Source organism: Nuphar pumila, chromosome 4 (assembly GCF_984573655.1).
Source record: "Nuphar pumila chromosome 4, dmNupPumi1.hap1.1, whole genome shotgun sequence".
In the NCBI taxonomy this organism is placed as follows: domain Eukaryota; kingdom Viridiplantae; phylum Streptophyta; class Magnoliopsida; order Nymphaeales; family Nymphaeaceae; genus Nuphar; species Nuphar pumila.
Genome location: NC_143252.1, coordinates 1,539,863 through 1,565,644, shown reverse-complemented (window position 1 = coordinate 1,565,644; position 25,782 = coordinate 1,539,863). Strand labels below are relative to the sequence as shown.

At 35.2% G+C, this 25,782-nt stretch overlaps 1 protein-coding gene across 1 annotated transcript in view; it reads right to left on the bottom strand.

Annotated features, from left to right (window-relative positions):
• The window catches only part of LOC149839020 (argininosuccinate lyase, chloroplastic-like), a 47,815-nt gene that overhangs the window by 3,221 nt on the left and 18,812 nt on the right, over positions 1 to 25,782 (bottom strand). The window contains exons 2-4 of the mRNA XM_090002231.1: positions 14,976 to 15,239; positions 14,679 to 14,795; positions 478 to 626 (exon numbers count right to left, since the gene is read on the bottom strand). Coding sequence (XP_089858357.1) covers positions 478 to 626; positions 14,679 to 14,795; positions 14,976 to 15,239 — 530 coding nt within the window. The remainder of the gene's footprint in view (positions 1 to 477; positions 627 to 14,678; positions 14,796 to 14,975; positions 15,240 to 25,782) is intronic.

Below are 25,782 nucleotides of genomic sequence, written 5' to 3'. Positions count from 1 at the left end.
AAAAATATTCCATACAAGATACAACTTGATACAAAAGTAGTCATCTTTCCATAAGCTTCAGGTTAAAACTTAGAAAAGAGAACCCAACAGGGTATTCAGAAGATACCATGGTCAGTAGAGCCATAATTGAGGGAGTCACATTAATGGGCCTTCAAACATTAGTATGGCAAATTAAATTTAGAAAGATGAAAAGAAGGGAGCCATACCATAGAAATGAAAAGTTCAGGTTTTTCTTTTTTTTTCTGTGCATGCATGACATGTGTGTGTGAGTGTGAGTGTGAGTGTGTGTGTGCATGACCGCACGTGCACATGCATGTGTGATGTGTGTATGTGGGTGCATGCATGCATGTCTAGAGTGACTGACACATGCTGCATGCACACACATGTTTGTGTGTGTATCTAAACCTGTAAAGAAGAATCCCAGAACACCTAAATAAAATTAGGTAAAACCTCATATGTAGGAATTGATCAATATACCTGTTTCTTAGAGGTGCAGTAAATGCTAAAGCATCTGAAGTAGTAAACCTGTTGATTGGAAGGCCAGTACCAGCCAATGCACAAGCCCCCAATGGGCAGAAGTTCAAACGTTCTTTGCAGTTTAGAAGGCGACCAGAATCACGTTCTAGCTACAAACACATTAAATAAGGATAAATATGGAAATCAGGAAGGAGCCCATCATGCAGGATATTCTTGCATCTATGGAGGAATATACCAAAGTGGCAACAACAGAATCTATAGACAACTTTACAAAACAAGAACACAGAAAAAACCAATAGGGACTATAGAGTGAAAATACTAATCCTGGTAAAACAAGAATAGAAGCATGGGCTATATCAATGGGTTGGATGTAATACAATATCCAACCCGAAACAAATCCGACTAGTTGGATTCAAAAGCCAAATTCAGAACCAGACTCAGTATTGAATTTTGCATCTGAATCCGATTATGTGTAAATATTGGACTTTAAGCTAGTTAGATCCTGATTCAGTTTGATCTGAACCCATCTGACTCCAAATCCAATTAGGTCAGATTTGATTAGGTCGGACTTGGTAATGCCTAGATCTCACCCAGGTCTGACTCATTTACATCCCTAGATTACAACCACAAACATACTCTTTCCGTTCACATACATGAAAATCCAAACTCCAAGAAATGAGCATACATGATTATATGCAATCACCAGAATAACAAAGTCAATAACAGTTAAATACAATGCTCTGGTATCAATGTTGACATCATGTTTGGTTTTGATGGTGGAAAATTTACCAGTTTATTTCAGTGAATTAGGAAATGATCACTGGAACACATTTATCTTTCCTATCATTCTCTTGCAGGTCCTAATGTTCCAAAAATGGAAACCATTATAGCAACATCTAAAGCTCCTCAGTGTAAGTGGACCTCTGGCAGAAGGCTTCACGTCTTCAAGACCATGAAATGAGATTTTATAAATCACCACAACAAGGCTCTAGTTCTAGTGAACCATGTCCTTAGGTGCTGGCATTCTAGATACTAGCAATCCTTTAGCATGGCCCAAAATAGGTCAAGCACTACCTAGTTGGAAGGGAGAAACCATGACTTCCATGATTTTTCAATAGCCATCAAAGGCAACTTGTTAGAATGGAGTAACCCCGACTCCCAGTGTTTGTCACAGCCATCAAAAGCCTCGATTTGCGGTTTGGGGTTCCATGTCCAGAACTACCTTATTGCAATGGATTAACCTTGACACCTAGAGTTTCTCATAGAGCCATCAAAAGCCTGGTTTTGTCTTTCAGGTTTCCAGCATGATGGAAGAATAGGCACAATTCTGGTGTCAGGTCCTAAAGTTGCACAAAAACAATCAGAAGTAGGTTTATAGAATCTCATCAAGCAATGTTGTTCCTTTTTTTTCTAGAAATCACAATGTAGCATGATGAATTGCCATTTGCCAGAGCTCTATTAGCACACTGAATCTTGACAGTATATCATTTCTCAAAAACTGTGGAAAAGTGTTACTTTAGTCATTATTTACATATAAAACATACATACGGTTGCCTATTGTGCGCCTATGCAATTCATTGTGAAACTACACTATCAACATAGATTATGCACAAGGCTTCATATGAAAGGCAAAGTGGTAAATGTTTCCCAACTTTAGTTCACAATTTCCAATCCACCACATGTATGCTTGGTCACGGGAATCCTCCACATCTAGCAAACTACAGAATCATGAATCAGATAAACCAACACATGTTTATGTTTTTTTTCCTCTATAAATGAGAACAAAAAAGACAATACTAAACTTAGTCACATATGTATTAATTGTGGAAAATAGCCCCCTGAAGTATCGGAGAAGCGAAGAAGATAAGAAAGCAATAAAAAAGAGGTGGCTGCAATAGGAGACGTCCCAATGTGGGAGGCATCTTCCTAGGTTTTAATATATATATTCTGTCAGACAAAAATGCCCCTGTAAGTATTACATGATGGACTCTTAAGTCCCATCATAACTTGAGTGATACAAATACCCTTATACAAAGGCACAATGAAATAGATGTGTAACATACACAACCCTTAACACTCTCCCTCAAACTACACATGAGTATTAACCATGGACAGTTAACCTTTCAAGCTCCAATGACGTGAAACAGATAAGGGTTTTGTGAAGAAATCTGCAACCTGTTGCTCGCTAGAAACATAGAGGGGCTTAATCTGTTTATCTTCTACTTTTTCCCCAACAAGTGTTGGTCTATTTCGACATGCTTCATCAATGCTGAACAGATTAGTGGAAATGGCTATGGCACTCATGCTTTATCTTCTGAGGAAGTATCCACAACACTTCTGTTGTAACTGCAGCCATAGTCTGCTTCCATACTTATCTTGCTACTGCTCTTTTTTTTTTTGCTCGACCATGACACTAGGTGCAGATCCAAAAACACATCATATCCTATAACAATCCTTGTGGCTGGATCACCTGCCAAATTAGCATCTGAATACGCCATAACTATGATGGAAACGTCAGAGTGTAATTTTCTCTCTCTCATAAACCTATAACAATCCTTGTGGCTGGATCACCTGCCAAATTAGCATCTGAATACGCCATAACTATGATGGAAACGTCAGAGTGTAATTTTCTCTCTCTCATAAACCAATCCATCTAAAAGAGTCCCTTTAATCCGTTTAATTGCCTCCATGTGACCTTTTCTTGGAGCATGCATAAACTGTAAAACTTGATTCATTGGTAAATGTGATGTATTGTAATGCTCCCAACATGGTTCAATATTTCCCTGGTTCATCAAGCAAGACATTGCCTTTCTGTGCTTCCTGCAGTTTGATATTTTGGGCCATAGGAGTTTTAGCTAGCTTACATTCTAATATGTCTGAGTACTCTTTTGGCTAGTGGAAGAACTTGGTGGTAGCCTCTCTTGCCTAGAGTAAACTTTAGTAAACGTGGGAAAAAGTAAGCATGATCTTCTGCCCTTGAACTTTCAGCATGTAGTTGTATAATTGAACAAACTGACTGAGATTCAAATTTAGAAGCCTTGGGCTGAATATGTTGTGACATCTTCATGAGCCACAAGTGTAGAGGCTGTTAAAACATGTTGTGTATATATATATATATATATATATATATATATATGTTAAAATAAAATATATTATGTATATATGTATATTTATATGTATACATATATGTATATATAATATATATTCTTTCTTCATTTATTTTTATTTTGCTTACTCAACTCAAGTGTTGACTAGGACTAGCCGTTAGGCTCTTGTCCAATGGCTAGTCATTCTAGACGTTGGAACTAGTCCAACGGCTAGAAAGCGCTTTCCTCTCCTTTACTCTCTCACTCCTGTCTCTCATTTGTATATAAATAGGGGGTGATCCCCCTTTGTTCCTCAATGCTTCTTGCATTTTGAGTTCTAATAAAATATTATTTTTATATTCCTTGTGTCTGACCTTTGGTGGCATTTGTGATTGTTCCCTTTGTAGCATGTGATTGTGCCCTTAGTGGCATTTGTGCTTATGCACTTTGGACTTGTTGGTGGACACTTCGTTCCTGCTTGAAAGTGTCTCATCTTTTCTTACTTGGTATCAGAGTCATAGTGCTCTTGAGTGTTGGTGATTGACTTCAACTTGCTCATGTGCTTGTGTTCGTGTACACCTCTTCAAAGAGTTCCTTGATACGTTGGTTTGGGTGCTCGTGAACCTTCTCCAAAAGTGCTCGTGGTGGTGCTCACACGAATGTGCTTCTCTCTTTCTCTTCTATCTATCTCTTTCCCTCTTCCTATCTTTCTCTATGTCACTCTCCTCTATTCTCCTTTGTAACTATGGATGATAAGGAAAGTGTCTAAGTCATGCCCCCATCAAACTTAGCGATACTAATTTTGTAATGTTGTCTTTTATTATGAAGCACCACATTTGGGGCAAAGGATTAAGGGGGTTACTTGATGGATCCGATCCGAAGCCAAAACTAATACTTACTAAAGTTGAGAATGGAAAGTAAGTGGCTCCTAATGATGAAGAAAAAAACAAAGTTATACCGATTATGAGAAAAAATTGAAGGAATGAAAGAAACAAAGTCAATATTATGTCTTGTCTTATCAATAGCGTTGACATAAAAAAGTGTTCTAGTCTCGCTAAATTTGAACATGCTAATGATGCTTGAGATTATCTTAAGAAGATGTACTCTCTTAAAAACATTGCACATATGTGCAATATTCAAGACAAATCTCATATTATGATGCAAGGTGATATGAGTATTAGGGAATACTACAATGCCCTTTTTCGAACTTTGAGAAGAGTTAACTCTTCTTGAACCAAAGTGGTATTGTCCCAAGGATATAGAGCTATGACAACAACAAATTGATATGGAACACTTCTACCAATTTGTCAATGGGTTAAGGCCTGAATTTGATACTATCAAATGGGCTCTTTTAAATAGAGAAAAAGTTTTCTCTATTGTGAACACTTTAGAAGAGCTAAGTATTGAGGAGAATAGGTTGAAAAAACATTTTCAAAAAAATGATGATGATGCCATATTGGTCGTATCTAGGTTGGGAATCTACATTCGTACGTACAAACCACCTCATTTTGGGAGGGAGATATAACAATGAATATGACAAAAGAAAAGTCATTTGTCACTTTTGTCATGAGCTGGGACACAATAAGCCTCAATGTCTCAAATTAAGAAGGGAGAACAAAAGAGTGGCTTCGGTTGGATTGCCTAAAGAAGACGAGGACGTGAGCAACTTACAAGATTCATCCATAAGAATTGTCTTTTATCTCAATTGGTAGAAGCACTTCAACCACTTCTTAGAGGACCATCTCCTTCAACTGAAGCTGCAGTTTCATCTCACTCCACTCCTGGTAAAACTCCTTGGTTTCTAAACTCTAGTGTATCATTTCAAATGACTCCCAAAATTGATATACTATCTAAATGTCAAAACAACTCAAGTGTGCCAAATGTTTTTACTGCGGATGGGACATCCCTTGAAATTAAAGGAATAGGAAATTTGGAAAAATCTCTTAAAAACTCAAAAAAAATCTTGAATCCAAAAATTAGATACATTCTCAAACTCAATCTAAATCTGTTATCAATTCCTCAAATTTTAGACCATGAATGTAATATTTCATTCTCATCTAATGGTTGTTGAGTGCAGGATTGTCAGCCAGGAAAGTTGATTGAGGAACGTCATAGAGAAGGAGGTCTTTATTACATGGATTTTTTGGAGATACTCAAAAATTATTTTTGTTGTAATGTTCAAAATTTGGGTTTAAATTTGTAGCACAAAAGATTAGGACATCACAATGTATCTAAAATTTCATATTTTCCAAATTTGGAAAGATTTTGTAATATTGATGAATTTAGTTCTAATGATTGTATACTTGGGAAAATGAAGAAATTACCTTTTTTAAGAACTTTTGTCTCTTCCGGGCCACTTGAGTTGGTTCATTCAGATGTTTGGGTCCAGCACCAATTTTATATAAAGGTAGATATGCATATTATGTGATTTTGGTGGATGATTTTTCTAGATATACTTGGATATACTTCCTCAAAAATAAATCCAAAGGCGTCTTATATTTTCAACAATTTCATAAGTTAGTCAAAAACAGATTTAATGAAAATATTTCTATCTTTTGTACTGATTCAGAGGGAGAATTTTTATCAAAAGAATTCAAAGAATATCTTAAGTTACAAGGCATTACACATCAAAGATCTTGACCACACACACCACAACAAAATTGTTTTGTAGAAAGAAAACATAGGCATATCATATAAACCTTTAGGACTTTACTTATTTCAAGTCATATTCCTAAAGTTTTTTGGGACGAAGTTGCTTTAATCGATATGCATCTCATAAATAGAATGTCATCATCATCTTTACAAAACATATCTCCTGTTGAAAAACTTTTCAAACTTGTAACTGATTATTCTAGGTTAAGAGTTTTTTTATGCAAATGTTTTGTTTTTATCAACAAAAATGCCAAACTCTCACACCGTTTCATTCCTTGTGCCTTTTTTGGCTATGCCAAAAACCAAAAAGGATATAGTTGTTTTAACTATAAGAATGTAAAGTTGTAGGTTTCAAGGCATGTTTCCTTTTTAGAAAAGGAAACTTTCTTTGACTTTGAAAAACCTGAGAAAGTAATCGAGTATTCTTTTTTAATTGATTTGCTTTAAAGCATGATGATGATTGTGATTGTGAGAATGATATTAATAATGATATGATTAGAAAAGAACAATTCCATAGTGAAGAACAACCTCTTAGTGATAAAACCTTGTCTACAGTACTCTCGTCGTAGTGTCTCCAAACCTTCATGTGCACTTGAGAAATATATTGATCAAAATGAAGGGTAATCACGTAAACCAACTAGAACTTCCAAGCCATCTGAAAAGTTGTGACCTTTGAGTCTTTTTCATTCAAATACAAGGCTTGTATTGCCTTAATTCATTCTTATGTAGAGCCTTCTACCTATGCTTGAGCTAAGGGTCATCTTGAATGAGTAGATGTCATGAGGATAGAACTAGAAGCCTTAGAAAAGGTCAACACTTAGACTATTAAAGGTATTCTACAAAACAAAAAATCTATAGGTTGTAGGTGGGTATATAAGGTAAAAACCAAAAGTGATGAGACCCTAAAATGATACAAAGCTAGATTAGTCGCCAAGGGATATTTCCAAAAATATGGAATTGATTATGAGAAAACTTTTGACCCCGTTGTTGGATGACTATTGATAGAACCTTAGCGGTTTTTGCCAGTATTAAGCATTGGCCTATATATCAAATGGATGTCAGGAATGTCTTTCTTAATGGACATTTAGTGGAAGAAGTTTATATGGAGGCACATCTTAGAGTAAACATTCCCAAAGGAAAAGTTTTTCATTTGAACAAAGCCTTATATGGTTTAAAACAAACTTCAAAAGTTTGGTATGACAGGTTTAGTAGAGTTATGATTGATATTGGATTTAGATCATGTTTAACTGACACCACTTTATTTGTTAAGAATTTTAATGCAGATATCATCATCCTTCATTTGTATGTAGATGACATCATCATCACTGGCAGGGATAAACAGAGAGTTGATGATATTAAAAAATTACTCAAAAAATATTTTGAAATGACTGATTTAGGTTTTTGAAAATATTTTCTAGGGATTGAAGTTGCTTATTCCCATAGAGGATACTTATTGTCTCAGTCTAAATTTGCTTTTGACATTGTTTTCTGGTCTGGGCTTAAAGATGATAAGAGAGTCTATTTTCCTAAGATTGTCAATGTGAAAATGTGAATTGATGATGGAGAACCACTTGAAAATCGGACGCCGTATAGACATCTTATCGGGGCACTCTCTTGCCTTTCAATCACTCAGCTAGATAGTTTACATGTTGTATACACAGCTAGTTAATTTCAACATGCTCTTACCTCTGTTCACATGAGAGTTGTTTTACGAATCATTAGATATATTAAAATCGCTATTTCTAGAGGCCTTTTTTTTTGTCTGCTTTATCTCAATTAGATTTAACTGCTTATGTTGATGCTGACTGGGGTGGTGATTCAAATAACAGACACAATCGTGGTGGTGCAAGAAGCAGCAAAAAGTCTCACTTCTGTCTACTGAAGCTAAATATCGAGCCATGGCTACTACGATGATGGAGGTGGTCTGGCTACGAAGACTGATGGCCGACATGAAAATTTAAGTAATAGAAACTTCAAAAATGTATTGTGACAACAAGAGTACAATCTACATTATCAGCAACCATACATTTCATAAGCACACCAAACATATAAAAATAGATTGTCACTATTTACACGATGAGTACTTACATGGCACTATGGCATTATTGATTTGTCCTACGTTACCTCAGAGTACCAGTTGGCAGACTTTTTCATCAAACCCCTCGAAAGCTACTAGATTTCACTTCCTTTTAGGCAAACTTTCGGTTATTTTACCGTAAGTTTGAGGGGGGTGTTAAAAATATGTAATTTTTTTATATGTATATTTATATATTATAATATATGTATATACATATATTTATATGTATACATATGTGTATATATATATATATATAATATATATTCTTTTTTAATTAATTTATTTGTTTAGTCAACTCAAGTGTTGACTAGGGCTAGCCGTTAGGCTCTAGTCCAATGTCTAGAAGGCTCTTTCCTCTCCTTCCTTTACTCTCTCTCATTTGTATATAAATAGGGGGTGTTTCTTGCATTTTGAGTTCCAATAAAATATTATTTTTATATTCCTTATGTGTGCCCTTTGGTGGCATTTGTGATTGTGCCCTTAGTGGCATTTGTGTATGTGCACTTTGGACTTGTTGGTGGACACTTTGTTCATGCTTGAAGGTGTCTCATCTTTTCTTACAATACATGCATATATTCAACAAGGACACACACATATACATATATATGTATGTATGTATATATATATATATATATCCATACATACATATATATATATATGTTTGTTTTTCTCCCCTTTGTAATAGGTAATACCCTCTAGGGGTATTTTTGTAATTCTGTATGTAATAGGTACTGCCCATTAGGATCAGATTTGTCTTTTTTATTTATTCCTATTTTTGTCTTTTAAAATAAGATTGAGGGATTTTTAATCAAAAGCCCTTATAGTCATTGAGAGCTCCCAACAGCTATATGGGGCTCCCTTGGCCCCTTTTGAAATGTATATAAAAAGGGACTTCTTGTCCATATTGTCTTTAATGTTTTCCTAAGCATTTTAACTCAATAAAGGTTTATTATTTTTATGTTGTTGTGTTCTTTTATGTATGTCCATTGGTGGCTCTTGTGATCTTATGTATTTGTCATTGATTGGCTTGTGTATTATCCCTTTGTGTACTTGTGCTTGCGCACTCTCTTTTGATCATTGTATGCCCTTGGTGGCTCTTTTATATTTCCGTTTGTTTCCTTACATGGTATCAGAGCTAAGATATCACCATCTTGGTATCTAGCTTCTAACGATGGATTTGGGATTTTTCTATCATGGAGATAAGGGAATATTAATCCGGTAAGTAATTTAAAATCTTTGTTTATGCGTATCTTGTGCATTTTGTATGAAGAAGCATTTACTTGTGGTTTTTTAAAATGAAAATTATTAAAAATTGTTTGATTGTTATTCCTTCAAAATCTTTTTGAAATTTTCTTTTTTCGTGGTTGATCATGAGCACATGATTGAGTTCTTTTGAATGCCTTTATGTTTTCTTGTTTTTTCAAAATTTATTGTGTTTTTATCCTTATCTTGGACATAGTTGAACTCACATTGGTGTTGTTTTCTAATCTTGTTAAATAGCTTCAAATGATTTGAAATGTCCATTTTTATTTTTTAAAATGGTTTTGAATATTATTGACACGTGATCTATTGAGATCTTGTTTAACTTGTGTTTGAACTTTCTTTGACATGATCTTATGTGAAACCTAGATACTTCATGTATTTGAAAAATATTAAGATTACATGTGGTTGGTTCTTAGTGCATGAGTATCTTGTTATTTTATAAATTTGAGTTTGTATACATGATTTTTCCCTATTGATATATGATCTTTGTGCACTTGAGATTGTCTTATATTTTACGTACACATTAATGAATGAGTTTGTTTATTCGTGCATAAGGTTCTGAGCATGTTTTCTTCATGCATGATTTGTTTCTTATGGGAATTATTATGCACTCATCCTCGTAGATTTTATGTTGAACTCTTCTATGAGGTTTATGAATGCATTTTAATGTGATTTTTTAAAGATATCAAAATATTTATTTTGTGCACTCCTGTTGGCCCTTGTGATTGTACCCGTTTGTGGCTTGTGTTCTTGCCCCTTGAGAGGTGTTTATGACCTAATTTGTTTTGTGAGTACACTTATCGCACATGAATGATTTGTGCCCTGCATGATTAGTGTATCGTAATCATTAAATTTTAAAGGTTTTGTGAAGTCTTTCTTTGGAGACCTTAGTGGCATTTGTACCTTATGATTGTGTTATTTCTTAGACTCATGGCCCTTTAGTGAACATTATCTTACATGTTTTACATTGTGTTGCCTCACATGGGGATTTAAGCATTATGCTTCTTGCATACTTTGTTGGTCAATAAAATATTAACTTTATATTATGTGTCTTCTTTGATGTGTGCCCTTAGTGACCCTTTGTTCTTGTCCACTTTGGATCCTTTGGTGAACATTTTATCTTGTCATATGATTGCATTTATTGCATGGATTTACTAAACTTATTTGAGGATTCAAACTCTTGTTATTTGATTTGATTTGAAACTTTTATTGTCAATTGGTTCTTATTTCCTTTATCCTCGAATAGTGATTTTCAAGGTTTTCCTATTTTTTTTGGCTTAGTTCATCTTTTTTTAGATGCATCCATTATTTTGTTCAGCCTTTTGAGGTGAGTTGTGTTCACCTCAGTGTTGTGGAGCCAGCGATGTTTGTTGGAATGAGTTATGTGCACCTCGTTTCTTTTGTCAGTTTAGATTGTTGATTTATGAGTGAGTTGTATTACTCAGTTGTTTATATGGCCCTTGTTCGTTATTGGATGCTCGAATTGATCTTTTATCAGTGATGGCTCAACTGTTATTTGCTTGTGACCATATTGGTCCTTATGGATTAAGTCTCATAATATTGCAAAAATTATTGTTTTTACCTTGATTTGAATATTGTTTTCAAATCTTCTTGCTTATTGCCATCAATTTGTTTTCATTACAATATTTTTACCTCTTGTTTTCTCTATTCGTCTCCATTGCTTGAGTGATTTTTTTTTGGATAAGAGATTTTGTTTATCAATTTTACAACTATGTTTGTGGTGAGTTATGTACACTCGTAGCTAATTGTATTGTTCATAGTTTTACAAGCATTTATGAGGTGAGGTGTGTGCACCTCTTGTAGTTGAAGTTGGTATTTATTGTCAGTCTAGATAGCTAGTATTACTGGTGCATGGTCGCTGTTTTGGTTATTGCTGACATTTGTCTTTGATCTCTTGTCTTATATGTTAATACACTCGAATTTTGAGGATATTGAGTTGGAGGTCAAAAAGGTATTAATTGTGGTGAGCAAACTATTGTTGATATTTGCAAATATCACTTCTCGTATTATAACTTGTTGTAAATCTCTCCACGTATTTTCTGATATTTTTCACTGCTTGTTTGCCTTTGTATGGAAAAAGCTTAGCCATTGGAAAATTTTCATGCATTTTGTGTGCATTCTCTCCTTAAAAAATTTATTATTTTTATGTGTGTCCTCTTGGTCCTTAGTGGCTTTTGTGCTTAAACCCAAATTTGGGTTGTGTGGGTGACTCTTTTGCCTCTTTTGCATAATAGGGTTATCATGCAATATTATGTGCATTAAATATGCTTTAATTGCATGTTTGATATATACGTTGAAGATATTTAGATTTGTCCCATGTTAATTATCTTGCATTTTTGTATGAATTTAATTAATTGTATCTTTATTTGAAATGTTTGCCTAAGCCTTTCAGACTTTAGTTATGCGTAATTGTTTACATCTTCTTGATATTTTATGTCTAATATGTGCTTGTCTTGTGGACTTTAGTGGTCAAAATTCTACTACGTTCGGTATTTATGAAAAATATGTTGATTTTATGATTATGATTGTCTAAACTAGATTTCTTAAAAATTGTTTTTGAAATATATTAATTGTGTGTCTATCTTAATGGATATTGTACCTTGCTTGAATTGTTGTTAATTTTTCTAAAAACAATTAAAAGTTATTTTCTTGATACTCACTTTTAAAATTGCTTAGTTTATTTTATATATTAATGGCTATATGTTATCTATCAAATTTAATTTGGGTTGATCTTGTTCAAAATATATTTGTTTTGAGACTACATAACTATTCTTTAACTTTGGTTGTGTTAAAACTTTTTTCTCTTAAAACTATTTAGATAGGATATTTTCCTTTGTGTAATTGGAACCAAGGTTGTAAGTAGTGTATCGTTACCCGTATCGTTTGGGCCCAAAGTTAAATACGTATCATAAAAATTGTAAATTTTTAATAAAAAATCCAAAAAATCCAAAAAAAATAAAAAAAGATCAGAAAAAAACAGTAAAAAATCTAAAAAAATCATTACACATGAAACAATGATGAATTACAACCATAGAACCACATATGAAGCATTTATATCTCTATGAGTTGCATAAGACCAAGGTTGTAAAAAGCGTAGTGTAACCCATATTAGATAGGCCCAAACTAAGATATGTATCGTAACAAAACGTATGTTTTAAATAAAAATTAAAAAAATCCAAAAAAAAAGAAAAAATCTAAAAAAAATCACAACACAAAAAACAATGATGAATAGCCTGAGATAAAACTATAATATCACATATCAAAGCATTTATGTGCAATGAATGACATGCATAAGACATCAAAGATTCAATAATCAAGATAATATGCTACAAATGGCATGCATATCTCACAAGAAAAATGCAAACTATGAAATAATATGCATATTAAATAATGAATCCAAGCTAATAAGTCAACATTCATAATAATGTATTTACATAAACAAAAAAAATCATAAATTGTTTTTTTCAAACTTAAATTTTATATAGCCAAATTTATTGAAAACTTAAACAAAAATGAAATAGACAATGTCAATCATGAGTATCATCATCATCATTCTCTTTTCTTGCAAAAAATCATCCTAAATTACTCCTAAGCTCTTTAGGGATGAATATGAACTAGGCCCAAGGGGTCTTCTATGTTTTTGAAAAAAAAAATTAAAATGGGTGCATTTAAACTACATTTATAGCATATCTTAAGATACGCCCTGTATCGGAGTGTATCGTAAGATACAGAGATATATCATAAGATACACACCCGTATCGAGATATACCATTGGTTGGAACCTTTGTTTTGTTCTCCCCACAGGTTCTTAAAGATGATAAAGGCTCGTAAAGAAATTTTTCTGATGCATCATAAAGATGGAGATTACCAATGAAGACATTTGAAGACTTGAATCCTCTCCATTGTTTTTCTTGTATTTACAAACTTCCGGCTACTCACCATAAGTTTACTGGGTAGTGTTAAAATATGCTGTATATATATATATATATATATATATATATATATATATATATATATATATATATATGTTTGTTTTTCTCCCCTTTGTAATAGGTAATACCCTCTAAAGGTATTTTTGTAATTTTGTAAATATGTAATAGGTACTGCTCATTAGGAGCAGATTTGCCTTTTTTAGTTATTCCTATTTTTGTCTTTTAAAACAGGATTGAGGGTTTTTTAGTCAAAGCCCTTATAGTCATTGGGAGCATCCACACGGCTATATGGGGTTCCCTTGGCCCCTTTTGAAATATATATAAAAAGGGACCTCTTGTCCCTATTTTCTTTAATGCTTTCTTAAGCATTCTAACTCAATAAATGTTTATTATTTTTATATTTTTGTGTTCTTTTATGTATGTCCATTGGTGGCTCTAGTGATCTTTATGTATTTACCATTGATTGACTTGTGTATTGTCCCTTTGTGTATTTGTGCTTGTGCACTCCCTTTTGATCATTGTATGCCTTTGGTGGTTCTTTTGTATTCCGCTTGTTTCCTCGCAGAGGCATGTTGTTCACTCCACCAAAAACTAGATACCATGTTGGGCTGAATGTAAACAGTTTTGTGAGCTCAATTTCTTGCCCTGCTTTCATAAAAAATAACATCTCTCGAAATCACAACACGGTTAGTTTTATGATAAAAGCAGTTATAACCCATGAATTCATCATCATAGCTAATAAACTGAAGGCAAATCTTTTGAAAAGCAATCAAATGGGAAAGATATCTTATTCATAGGTTTAACCTCTTGTTATTTATTAAAAAGCTTCCCAAACCTATTGTCTCAATTTCTTTAAACTCCATATTTTTCTCCTTTTCCAGCGCAAAATGTTTACCAATTTTTTCTTCCTGTGTGTATGCATGAGCTAGCAAAGCAGTCAGAACTATAATTTTGCAACCATATAGTTTATACAATGACTGCAAATAATTAAATATTATGTTATGATCGCTTTATTTGTGAATACAACAACAGCCAACAATTAGATTAGGGTGGTTTTTGCTTTTGCTGACATGCATTTCCTAAGCTAAATACACACAGCATTCATGGTAACAAGCTTAAAAGAACAAACTAATAAATATTTATTTAACTTGTCAAGGGCCAGTCACCTACCTGCTCAACATAAGCCAACAAAAGATGCTGAAGCAAGACAGGTTGAGCCCGTTGTAGGTGAGTATATCCAGGAACTATCAATCCTTCATTCTTTATTGCTAATTTGACTAGTGCCACCTGTGAATTTAACTATGTAGGATCAGTCAAGGCCTGGAAGGTAAACTTCAGAACAGCATTAAAGTACCCTGTTAACATAGGATCAGGAATGGGAGAAAATTGAACTATCCTTGTGGCATAGTAAGCAAACAGTACACTACAGTCTAAGACACTGAGAACTACTAGGACAAACAGTAGCACCTGAAGGCCATGGATGAGTTCAAGAATATTATCCACAGCATCACGGCACCAAAGTCGGAGATCAGTTACGACTTGATCATTCCGACTTCTGGCCGTATGTAGTTTTTTTGCAGGCTCTCCAATCAAATCTGTGAGTGCTGCTTCAATATTCATGTGCACATCTTCCCTGTCTGCTCTCCAAATGAATTCTCCAGCTTGAATGCACCTTTCTATTTCGTCCAGGCCATGAATAATGTTGTCACGGTCACTTGCAGTCATCAAGCCCTAAACTCAAACAATAAATTAGTACTACCATCTACCAACCAAAATTAAAAAGCCAACCAGAAGCTAAAGTTAATGGCCCAACCAAACAGAACAGAATTAACATTTTTTACATGGAAGAAAATGATTTAAGCATAGATCAGTTCAACAGTGCCATCCCTGTATAACCTTTACCTTGCTTGAGGCAATTGTATTAAGTTACAACCTTTTTAAAGATTTCACTCTCTCATTAAGGCTTTGAATTAGTAGATAACATGAGCAGCTAAATATAAGATGGTAAAATTTCTATGAATGAAAAAAGAATGCCTACATAAGCTTAATAGAAAAGAATGTCGAAATGAGCAAAGGATAGGGGATAATAAAGCCAGCAAGATATCAACAAGGCCAAACACCACCAGACAGACAAATGATGATTCTCTTGGAACCCTTTCTTCTTTATACAAGTATGTTCTGATGCACTTAAGCTGCACCAATCTTCAATACATGACCCTAAGCTGAAGGGATTCAACAAAAAGGTTCAGATCAAACCAGACTGTCACTCGGAGACACTGTTTGGATTCTCACGTCTAGGGGACACACCACAACATGCGGACACACCATGTGACACATTTTTAATATATTTTATATTTTTGATAGTCTTTATGTTTGTTACTAGTAAACATATTTTTATATATAATAACCATAATATATATTAAAAATTAAAGAACAAATAAAGATCAAGACAGATAACCTAGAATCATGTCCAAGAGAACACATTATTCAAGACGTTATAACTCATAGCCTCATTTTTTGTAATATTTGCAAAATTTTTGGATTTTTTAAATAAATAAAAAGGGAATTTAATGAATGATGTGGAAATTGTTATTTTATATTAAACTGGCATTTAAGTGTGAATTATATTTAAAATTGTCATTTTCTTGCTAAATATATTTGAAAGGCATTTAATTGCCAATTATAGTTAAATTGGCATTTATTGGGTAATTATTGTTAGAGTGCCATTTGCTTGTCAATTATATTTAAATTGGCATTAATTGTCAATTATACTTAATTGGCATTTATTCATTAATTTTATTTAATTGGCATTTAGTTGTTCAGTATATTTAATTGGCATGTAATTGATCATTATATTTAAATTGGCAATTTAAATATAATTGGAATTAATTTAGCATTTTACAATATGGATTGGGTTTTTAAATGCCGTTTGGAGCTATTGGATCCATATGGACTTGGACCCAATGGGGGACCCAAGTAGGGGTCGACCTTGAGGGAGAACCCTCTAGAAGGTTCTAGAAATGGAATCAAGGAGGAGTGGAGTTAGTGGGAGACATGTTAGTGGGGGAGTGGTTGGAAAAGTCAAAGAAGGACAATTGAGGCAACCCTTGGAGGAGGGTGAAGAAGCTTCTACACACCTCTCCTTCTCTCCAAGCCGCCGACCTCTTTCACTCTAGTTGACATCCCCAATCATACCAAATTGTTGAGATGAAACCCTAAGCCTTGGCTATTTGTAGCCCTTCATCTAATCTAATCTCTCCTCTCTCTCAGTTTTGAGAGAAACTACATGGGAGCTTGAAGAAGTGCATGGTTTTGAAGAAGGAGCTACCCCTCTCTCTTTCTCGATTTTGGAGCCCTCTTCCTCTCTTGCTCGAATTGGTGGAGGAGGCTCTCACAATTTGGAGTTCTTCCTCTATCGCTTGGATTTGTGGAGGAAGGCTCTCACTCCTACACGATCTTGGAGAGATTTCTTATCGGATTTCTATTTCTACAATTGAGGTAGGGGACACCATAATCCTATGTTGTTGTAGAGGCTAGAATAAGCATGATATTAGGTAGATTTGAATTTTAATCCATGTTGGATGTTGTTTAGAATCTCTACACGTATTAGAAATTGGGGATTTTCCCAAATTTGATTTATATATGCATATTAGATATTATTCTATTCAAATTGGAATCTTTACATGTATTATAAATTGGGGATACGCCCAAATTTGATTTATATATGCATGTAAGATATTATTTTATTCAAATTGGAATCTCATGTATTAGAAATTGAAGATTAGCCCAAATTTGATTTATATATGCATGTTAGTTATTATTCTATTCAAATTAGAATCTCTACATGTATTAGAATTGGGGATTTTCCCAAATTTGATATGTATATGCATGCATAATTGATTTTAGAAATTTGCATATGTTTGGTAGATCTCTTATTGTAATTTTAGCTATTCTTGGTGATTGAGATTGTTTCAGGCGCATCAGCACGCACTGCATTATTGTCATCATGACTTGGTGACCATAAGGGTGTTCGGTAATGTTTTACGTTTTTCATCTTGATTTGTTTTTCTGACGGGTTGATGGGTTTCGATGTCTGTTTACCCCTGGGAGTGCTTCAATGGATGGTTTCTCCTGCAAGCAAAAGTTTGAGCTTTCCTACCATTACTTTTGGTCTGTCTTAAACAATGCATGTTTTCCTCATCTACTCATGGTAATCACTCCATGCTTGTCAGATCTGGTTTTTCTTTGATCATTTCTTCATGTGTTGTTTCTATAAAACACCATTTAGTTTGTTGCAAATTCTTGTTGTAGTTCTAGCTATTTCCAGTGGAGCCTTTATCATAATCCGTTCAATATATTCAAAGAGAGACATTATAGAGTTACATATTGTAATGAAGCATGTGGAATTATAACACAAAGATGCAAAAGTGTCAACTAAGTTCAATAATGAACAAGTGTAAAGGCACAAGGAGCATACAAGCAAGAAGTCCATGACGGGACAATACAAAAAGCCTTAAAAAGGCAATGCCACCAAGTAAAGAATATAAAACTTTATTGAAGAGAGCTTTAAAAGCTTAAGAAGAACAAGGGGAAACATCCCCTATTTATTTATACACAACAAAATGAGGAGAGAGACACCATTGGGAGCTCCCTCATAAAGTCGTTGGGAGATCCCAACGGTCGTATTTATGATAGTTGGGGCCCCAACGACTCCATGATGGGGGCCCCAATGCAATAAAAAAAGAAAAAAGAAAAATTACATTTTGAATAAATAAAAAACCCTAAACTAGAAAAATAGTTATTTCTAGAAACAACTATGTGAAAAGATAAAAATACCCCTATAAGGTAAACTAGACAATATATATATATATATATATATATATATATATATATATTAACACCCTCCCTCTAACTTACGTGGAAATAACCAAAAGTTTGCTAAGGAGAAAAATAAAGCGAGTAGCAGAAAGAGTTTTTGTGAAGAAGTCCACCAACTGGTATTCTAATGTGACATACAACAATGTAATAGTTTCTCTCAGATATTCATCACGTACATAATGACAGTTCATCTCAATATGCTTAGTACGCTCATGGAAAGTGTGGTTGTTTGCGATGTAAATTACACTCTTATTGTCGCAGCACATCTTCAAATGTGTGAAGATGGCTATGGCCATATCACTAAGAAGACTTCGTAGCCACACAAGCTCCATGGTTGTAATGGCCATTGCAAGATATTCAGCTTCATTTGAGGATAGAGATACTTTATGCTGCTTCTTGCATCTCCATGAAATCATAATCATCTAAAAACATACAAAAACCTATAGTTGAGACTCTATCAATGGGATTTTCACCTCAATCACCATCATTATAAGCATATAAATCAAGTGAAGAAGATGAGGATAAAAAAACCCGTTGGTTATAGTATTCGTGATGTATCTGATAATTCTTAAGACAACACTCATGTGCCCAGTGGTAGGAGCATGTTGAAACTGACTGACTGAATGAACTGTATGAGCAATGTCTGGCCGAATGATGGATATGTGAGAGACCAACAAGTTGGCAGTAAGGAGTAGGATCATTGAGTAGAGTCGCATCTTTCAGCCTTAATTTAGCATTAATTACTTCTAGGGTTTCTATCTTCCTATCATCTGAAATATCAGACTTAGTACAAATATCAGTAGCAAGTTCCATTTGAGAAAGGATATACCCTCTAGGAGAGTATGCAACTTCAATACCTAAAAAGTATCTTAAGAAACCTAAATCAGACATGTCAAAGTTTTCTTTTAAAATATTCTTAATGTCAATAATTCCTTGTTTGTCACTTTCAATGATAATCATATCATCTACATAAAGTAGAAGAATAACAACCATAGAACCTATATTTTTGACAAAAAGAGCAGTGTAAATATAACATGAACGAAAACCCAGATAAGTCATCACATTATTAAATTTATCATGACAAGCTTTTGGAGCTTGTTTTAGACCATATAAAGCTTTGTTAAGTTTACAAAATTTACCTTTTCTAATGTAAACCCTTGGTGGAGGATCCATGTAAACATCTTTATTTAATTCACCATTCAAAAAAGCATGTTTCACGTCTAATTGATACATGGGTCATTGTTTAATAGATTCAACGGCCATGAGGGTCCTAACACCAGTCATCCTAGCTACCGGGGCAAATATTTTTTCGTAGTCAATATCATACTTTTAAGAGTATCCTTTGGCCACTAGCCTAGCTTTGTAACGTTCTAAAAACCCATCACTCTTGGTTTTAACTTTGAAAACTCATAAGCATCCTAAAGATTTTTTCCCTATGGTTAATGAAGTTATTTCCAGAGTTACCGGAAGCGCCTAAGTAAAAGGGGAAGCGCGAAATGTCGCGCTTCCGCAGCTTGAGGGGAAGCGTCCCCCTTTTTTGGGAAGTGTGCTTCCCTTTTATGGGAAGCGCGCTTCCCCCCACGCTTTCCCATTTTTTTTCATTTTTTTCGCTTCCCCCTCGCTTCCGATTGGCTTCCTAGGTCGCTTCTGGTTCGCTTCCTAGGTCGCTTCCGAGACGGTTCGTAATTTTCTTCTAAGTGGTCCCACGCTTCCACGCTTCCACGCTTCCACGCTTCCTAAATTTTTTAAAGTGCCTCGCTTCCCGTATCGCTTCCTGCTTCCGCTTCCTCGACTGGTAACTCTGGTTATTTCCCATGTTTTAGCTTTTTCAAGAGCACTAAGTTCTAAATTCATAGCTTCAACCCATTGTGGAAGATTTTTTGCTTCAATATAATGAGATGGTTTATGATAGGAACAAGGTTTTAAAACCTGTGACTCGGGACTCGACTCGTTCTTTATTGACTCGTGACTCGGACCGGGTTTTGTTAACTTTTGATTTTAAAAGAAAGACAATATATAAATTGTCATTTAAACATATAAAGGTTTGTAGAATGACTTAATTACTAGTTTAATTGATTAATAAGTAAAATAACATCAAGTAAGACTGCTCTTAATTCAAATCTCACATTTACTAAAGAAACTACACAAGCAGGAACAAGTCTTTCAAGTTTCAAGACAATATATAAAGAATGACTTAATTACTAGCTTCAAGAACTTTAATAGCCATGCTCGATCATGGTTTACATCCTGAATATATGGACATAGTTGTTGTGTTGCAGGGCCTCAGAATGAACTTTATCTTGATATTTGTAAGCGTCTGTCAAATGTAGAGTTGATTGGACCATGCCTTATATATCTGCACATAAATGCATATAAGCTTTGGATAATGAGAATGTTGTGATGTATATATATTATAATGATAAATGTGGGCATTTTATGTTGTTGGTTTTGAACAGGCAGGCTGCCAACTATTGTGTAGGTCTCACAGCAACAAAGTTTCCTTATGGACATTTGCTCTATTAACCTATGTACTTATATAGTTCTTTGTAAGTAGTGGCGTGGTGAACTTTTAATGAAAGAAATAAACTCAAACCCTTTAGGAGGAGGATTTGGAGTTTTGACAAGAGCCACTTCAAGTGGGATCTGATGGAGGATATAGAAGAATAACGATGACTTTCATCTTGTGTTTCAAGTTTCAACCACCTGGTATGCAGTATCTGTAAGAAATGGTGGGTTCCTTAGCACATGCACAAGACCAAGCACAGGAAGAGGAGAGGCTACGTAAGAGCTGCAGAATCCTTCACTGGAGGCTGCAGTATTGACATTCCATTAAGTATATAGTGTTACAATCACTAGGGTACGAGAATACCCATTACACAACAATGTAATTTACAATATGCCATTAATATAATAAATGAACATGTGCTTAAATATGAAATTAGATACACTTGAATTGGGTTTGGATCTGATCCAAACCCAGTACGTGAATAATGACTTTTTTTCATCCTCCCTCAAGTTGTACATGGTTTTGAACCATGAACAACTTGCCTTTCAACATCCAGAATCTGTCCTTGATAAGCCCTTTGCTAAACAAGTCAGCAACTTGATCAGTAGTTCGAACAAATCCTGGTTCAATTTCCTTCTCTTCGACTTTCTGTCTTACAAAATGTTGATCAATTTCAATATGCTTGGCACGACTGTGGTAGATAGGATTGAATGACATGTTGATGGCGCTTTGATTGTCACATAAGAGAATGCATTTAGATATTGATTCTCCTACTTCTGTCAACAGATGTCTAATCCATGTTACTTCAGCTGTAGCAGCTGCCATTGATCTATATTCTGCTTCGGTACTCAATCTCGCAATAGCCCTTTGTTTCTTACTGCTCCAAGAGACAAGATTTAAGCCAACGAAAACACAATATCCTGAGACTGACCTACGCTCACCTGGATCTCCTGCCCAGTCTGCATCTGTGTATACAAGAAGTTCATGCATGTGATGTTCCTTCATACTCTTCTTGTACATAAGACCATCCCCAATAGTTCCCTTCAAATATCGAAGAATGCGTTTAACAGCTTCCATATGCCCAATGCGCGGTTCATGCATGAACTGAGATACCTGATTAACTGAATAGACAATATCAGGACGAGTAAAAGTGAGATATTGAAGCATCCCTACTATGCTGCGATATTCTGTAGGATTCTCATACAAATCTCCATCTTGGGAACTGAGTTTCTGATGAAGTACACTGAGCGTGCTTAGAGGCTTGCAATTTTTCATACCTGCCTTGCTGAGAACATCAATAGTGTACTTATGTTGAGTAAGTGTCATGCCTTCAACAGTTCTGTCAACTTCTACTCCAAGGAAATATCGCAGTTGACCAAGGTCCTTCATCTTAAACCTGTGATTCAGGAGTTCTTTGACCTGCTCAATATGTTCATTGAAGTTATCTGTAATGATTATGTCATCAAAATATATCAATAACAAGGTAACTGTGTCTTTACATTTGAATATGAAAAAAAAATGATCAAGAAGAGACCGACTAAAACCATATTTCTCTATTTCAAGAGAAAAACTATCAAACCAAGATCGGGAGGCTTGCTTTAAACCATATATAGCTCTCTTTAATCTACACACATATTCTTTGGAGTTCCCTTCTGCATACCCCGTGGGTTGCTCCATGTACACTTCCTCCTTCAGAGTTCCATGTAGGAATGCATTTTTTACGTCCAGCTGATTGATAATCCACTGGTGCTCAATAGCCAATGATAATATAATTCGAATAGTGCCCATTTTCACAACCGGACTGAAGGTCTCGTCATAGTCTTGTCCTTGCTCCTGCGTGAATCCCTTGGCAACCAGTCTAGCCTTATATCGTTCAATAGTACCATCCGGCTTATATTTTATTTTATACACGCACTTGGACCCAACCACATTTCGATCATGTGGTCTGGGAACAATCTCCCAAGTGCCACATTCATGAAGAGCCTCCATTTCTTCATTCATAGCTTCAATCCATCGCTTAGAATTTGCTGCTTGATAAAATGTTGTGGGTTGATCTTCTTTGCCTAAAGAGGTTAAGAAGAGTTGGAAATCCATAGTGAAGTTCTCATAACTTACCCATCTGTCAATAGGATGTCGGGGTCGAGTGGATCTTCTGGGAACAGAGGAAGAAGAATTCATCTCCTGATCAGAATTGGAGATGGTCCCCTTCTCACGTCGAGAGTAAACAATACCTTTATACCTTCCGAGAGGCAAGGATAAATCTAAGAGGACACTTTCCTGAGTCCTTTGGAGAGCATCAGACATGTTTCCCTCATTTCTTTGATTACATTCTGAAGGACAGACATCATTAACACTAGAAAAGAGATCAGAGTGTAACCAGGGATGATAAACTTCAATTTCAGGAAGAGTGTTAACATTGTAGTCAAAATTCAATTCATCAAATACAACATTCCTGGATATTTTGATACGTTTGCTCACGGGATCATAGCATTTGTACCCTTTATAATCATCAGCATACCCCATAAATCTGCACTTCAAGGCCTTATCCTGAAACTTGTGTCGCATTGAACTGTCAGCATGAACATAACATACACACCCGAATGCTCGCAAATCATGATAATTTGGATGAACACCATGTAGAGAAAAGTAGGGTGATTTGTTTTCCAGGATATTCATGGGCAATCGGTTTATGATATGAACGGCTGAATGAAAAGCCTCTGCCCATAAGGTAATTGGAAGGTTACTATCATGCATCATGCTCATTGCACTCTCGACAATATGGTGATGCGTGCGTTCAACAATCCCATTTTGTTGAGGTGTATGAGGGCAAGACACCTGTCTACGTATTCCATTTGTCTGGAAAAAATTAATAAAGTCATTTGAGGAGAATTCACCCCCTCTATCACATTGGAAACAAAGAATATTATCAGAAAATTGATTTTGAACAAAGAAATGAAAGTTCTGAAATAACTTGAATGTTTCGGATTTACATTTCATAAAGAAAATCCATGTATACTGAGAATAGCTATCAACAAAAATAAGATAATATCTAACGCCAGACATAGAGGGAACTGGAGCCGGACCCCAAACATCCGAACAAATGATTTCAAATGGTCCTGAAGCTCTTTTATTAATAAAATGAAATGGAAGAACATGACTCTTACATTGCAGACAACTTGAACATTTTTTATCATTGACATTTAAACTTAGACTTGACTTGGGAAGAAGATTGCTTGAAACAAGCCTTTGAATGAAACGACTATTACAATGACCCAGACGACCATGCCAAAGATTCGGCTTATTACACTCAGAAAGACTAAAAACATTCTTAGGAAGGGCTGAAGAAGATGATGATGTGAGCTTCAAGATAGAAGGATTCTCTTGGAACACGTACATATTCCTTTAGCGTTTTCCTTCAGCGAACGTTTCCCTCGTGTGAAGGTCCTTGACACAAACAGAAAATGGAGTAAACTCAACTAGAGCATTGATGTCATCTACAAGCTTAGAGACAGAAACAATATTTTTCTTGATATTCGGAGCATAAATGACATTTGAAAGAGCAAGAGAAGAAGCCCATCTCCAGTGACTATACTATTTCTACCAGCATAAGGAACAGGAGTTAGGAGCTTACCAGCATCACCAGTGACATGAGTGGTTGCACCAGAATCAACATACCAAGTGCCCTGATCATTTTGTTTTAAATTCAATTCAGCTAGAGCAGATAGTAACAACTCCTTGACTTCACTATTGTTCTTCAATTTATCTGACCCCTTTCTTGTCTCTGGTTGTTTGCTTCTATTTTGAGGATTAAACCAGCAATTAGCTTTGATATGTCCCCTTTTATTGCATAGAAAACAGGTGGGTATAGATCTTTGCCTCTGTCCATTAGGAGGAATATTGGGTGTAGGTAATATTCCACGACTTCCTTGTCCATTTCTTTCTTGTTCCCCTCTTTCTCGAAAATCATACCTACCACGTCCTCGTCCATAGGCAACTCCTGTGGCAAGGACATCGTGTGCCCCAGCTTGAGCATGAGTATCTTCAGAAAATCCCTTCAAGGTCATCTCATATTGTAAAAGTTTGGCACGAAGGTCTTCAAATGTAGGTAAATCTGGTAAACACAATAAAGAAGTAACCATCATATGATAATTTGATCCCAGCCCGCTCAAAGTTAGCTGCACCATATCTCTGTCACTAACTGCGCATCCCACGATGGCCAACTGAACTGTAATGGTCTTCATTTTGTTCAAGTATTCCATGATGGTCATGGAGTTCTTCCTCAGCATTTGAAACTCTTCAAAAACAATACTCTGGCCTGAGAAACTTGAGAATATGTCTGAACCAATCGATGCCATAATTGCATTGCAGAACAGTCATCTGGAATTGCCACAAGCACCTCCTGTGACAGGGTGGAAGTGATGTAGGCAACCAAAGCTTGATCTCGCTTCATTCAGGATATATATTCTGGATTTCTGACAAAAGTAATGGAAGTGTCACCTTCCCCAGCCTTGCCATCTTGTGATATGAACTCTGGAGGAACAGAAACAGAGCCATCTAGATGTCCAGAAAGATCCTGACTTCTTATAAATGGGATGATTTGTCTTTTCCAGGTGAGAAAATTAGAGTTATTTAGTTTTCAGATACAAGTTGACTAAGAAAGTTGGAAGAGAGGCCAGATTGAGAAGAAGAAAGTGATTGAAGGTTGAGCAAGACTCAGAAATAAAAGAAGTCAGAAAAATACTGGAGTAGAACCAAAGAAGTCAGAACAAAAAAAAATCAGAACACGAAACTCGGCCTTTTTTTTTTACGGGTAGCAGACCCAAGACAGAACCAGAGTTATGCAGTAAACTGATCTGTAAAGATCAGTCAATGAAAAGCAAAGAGCTGAAT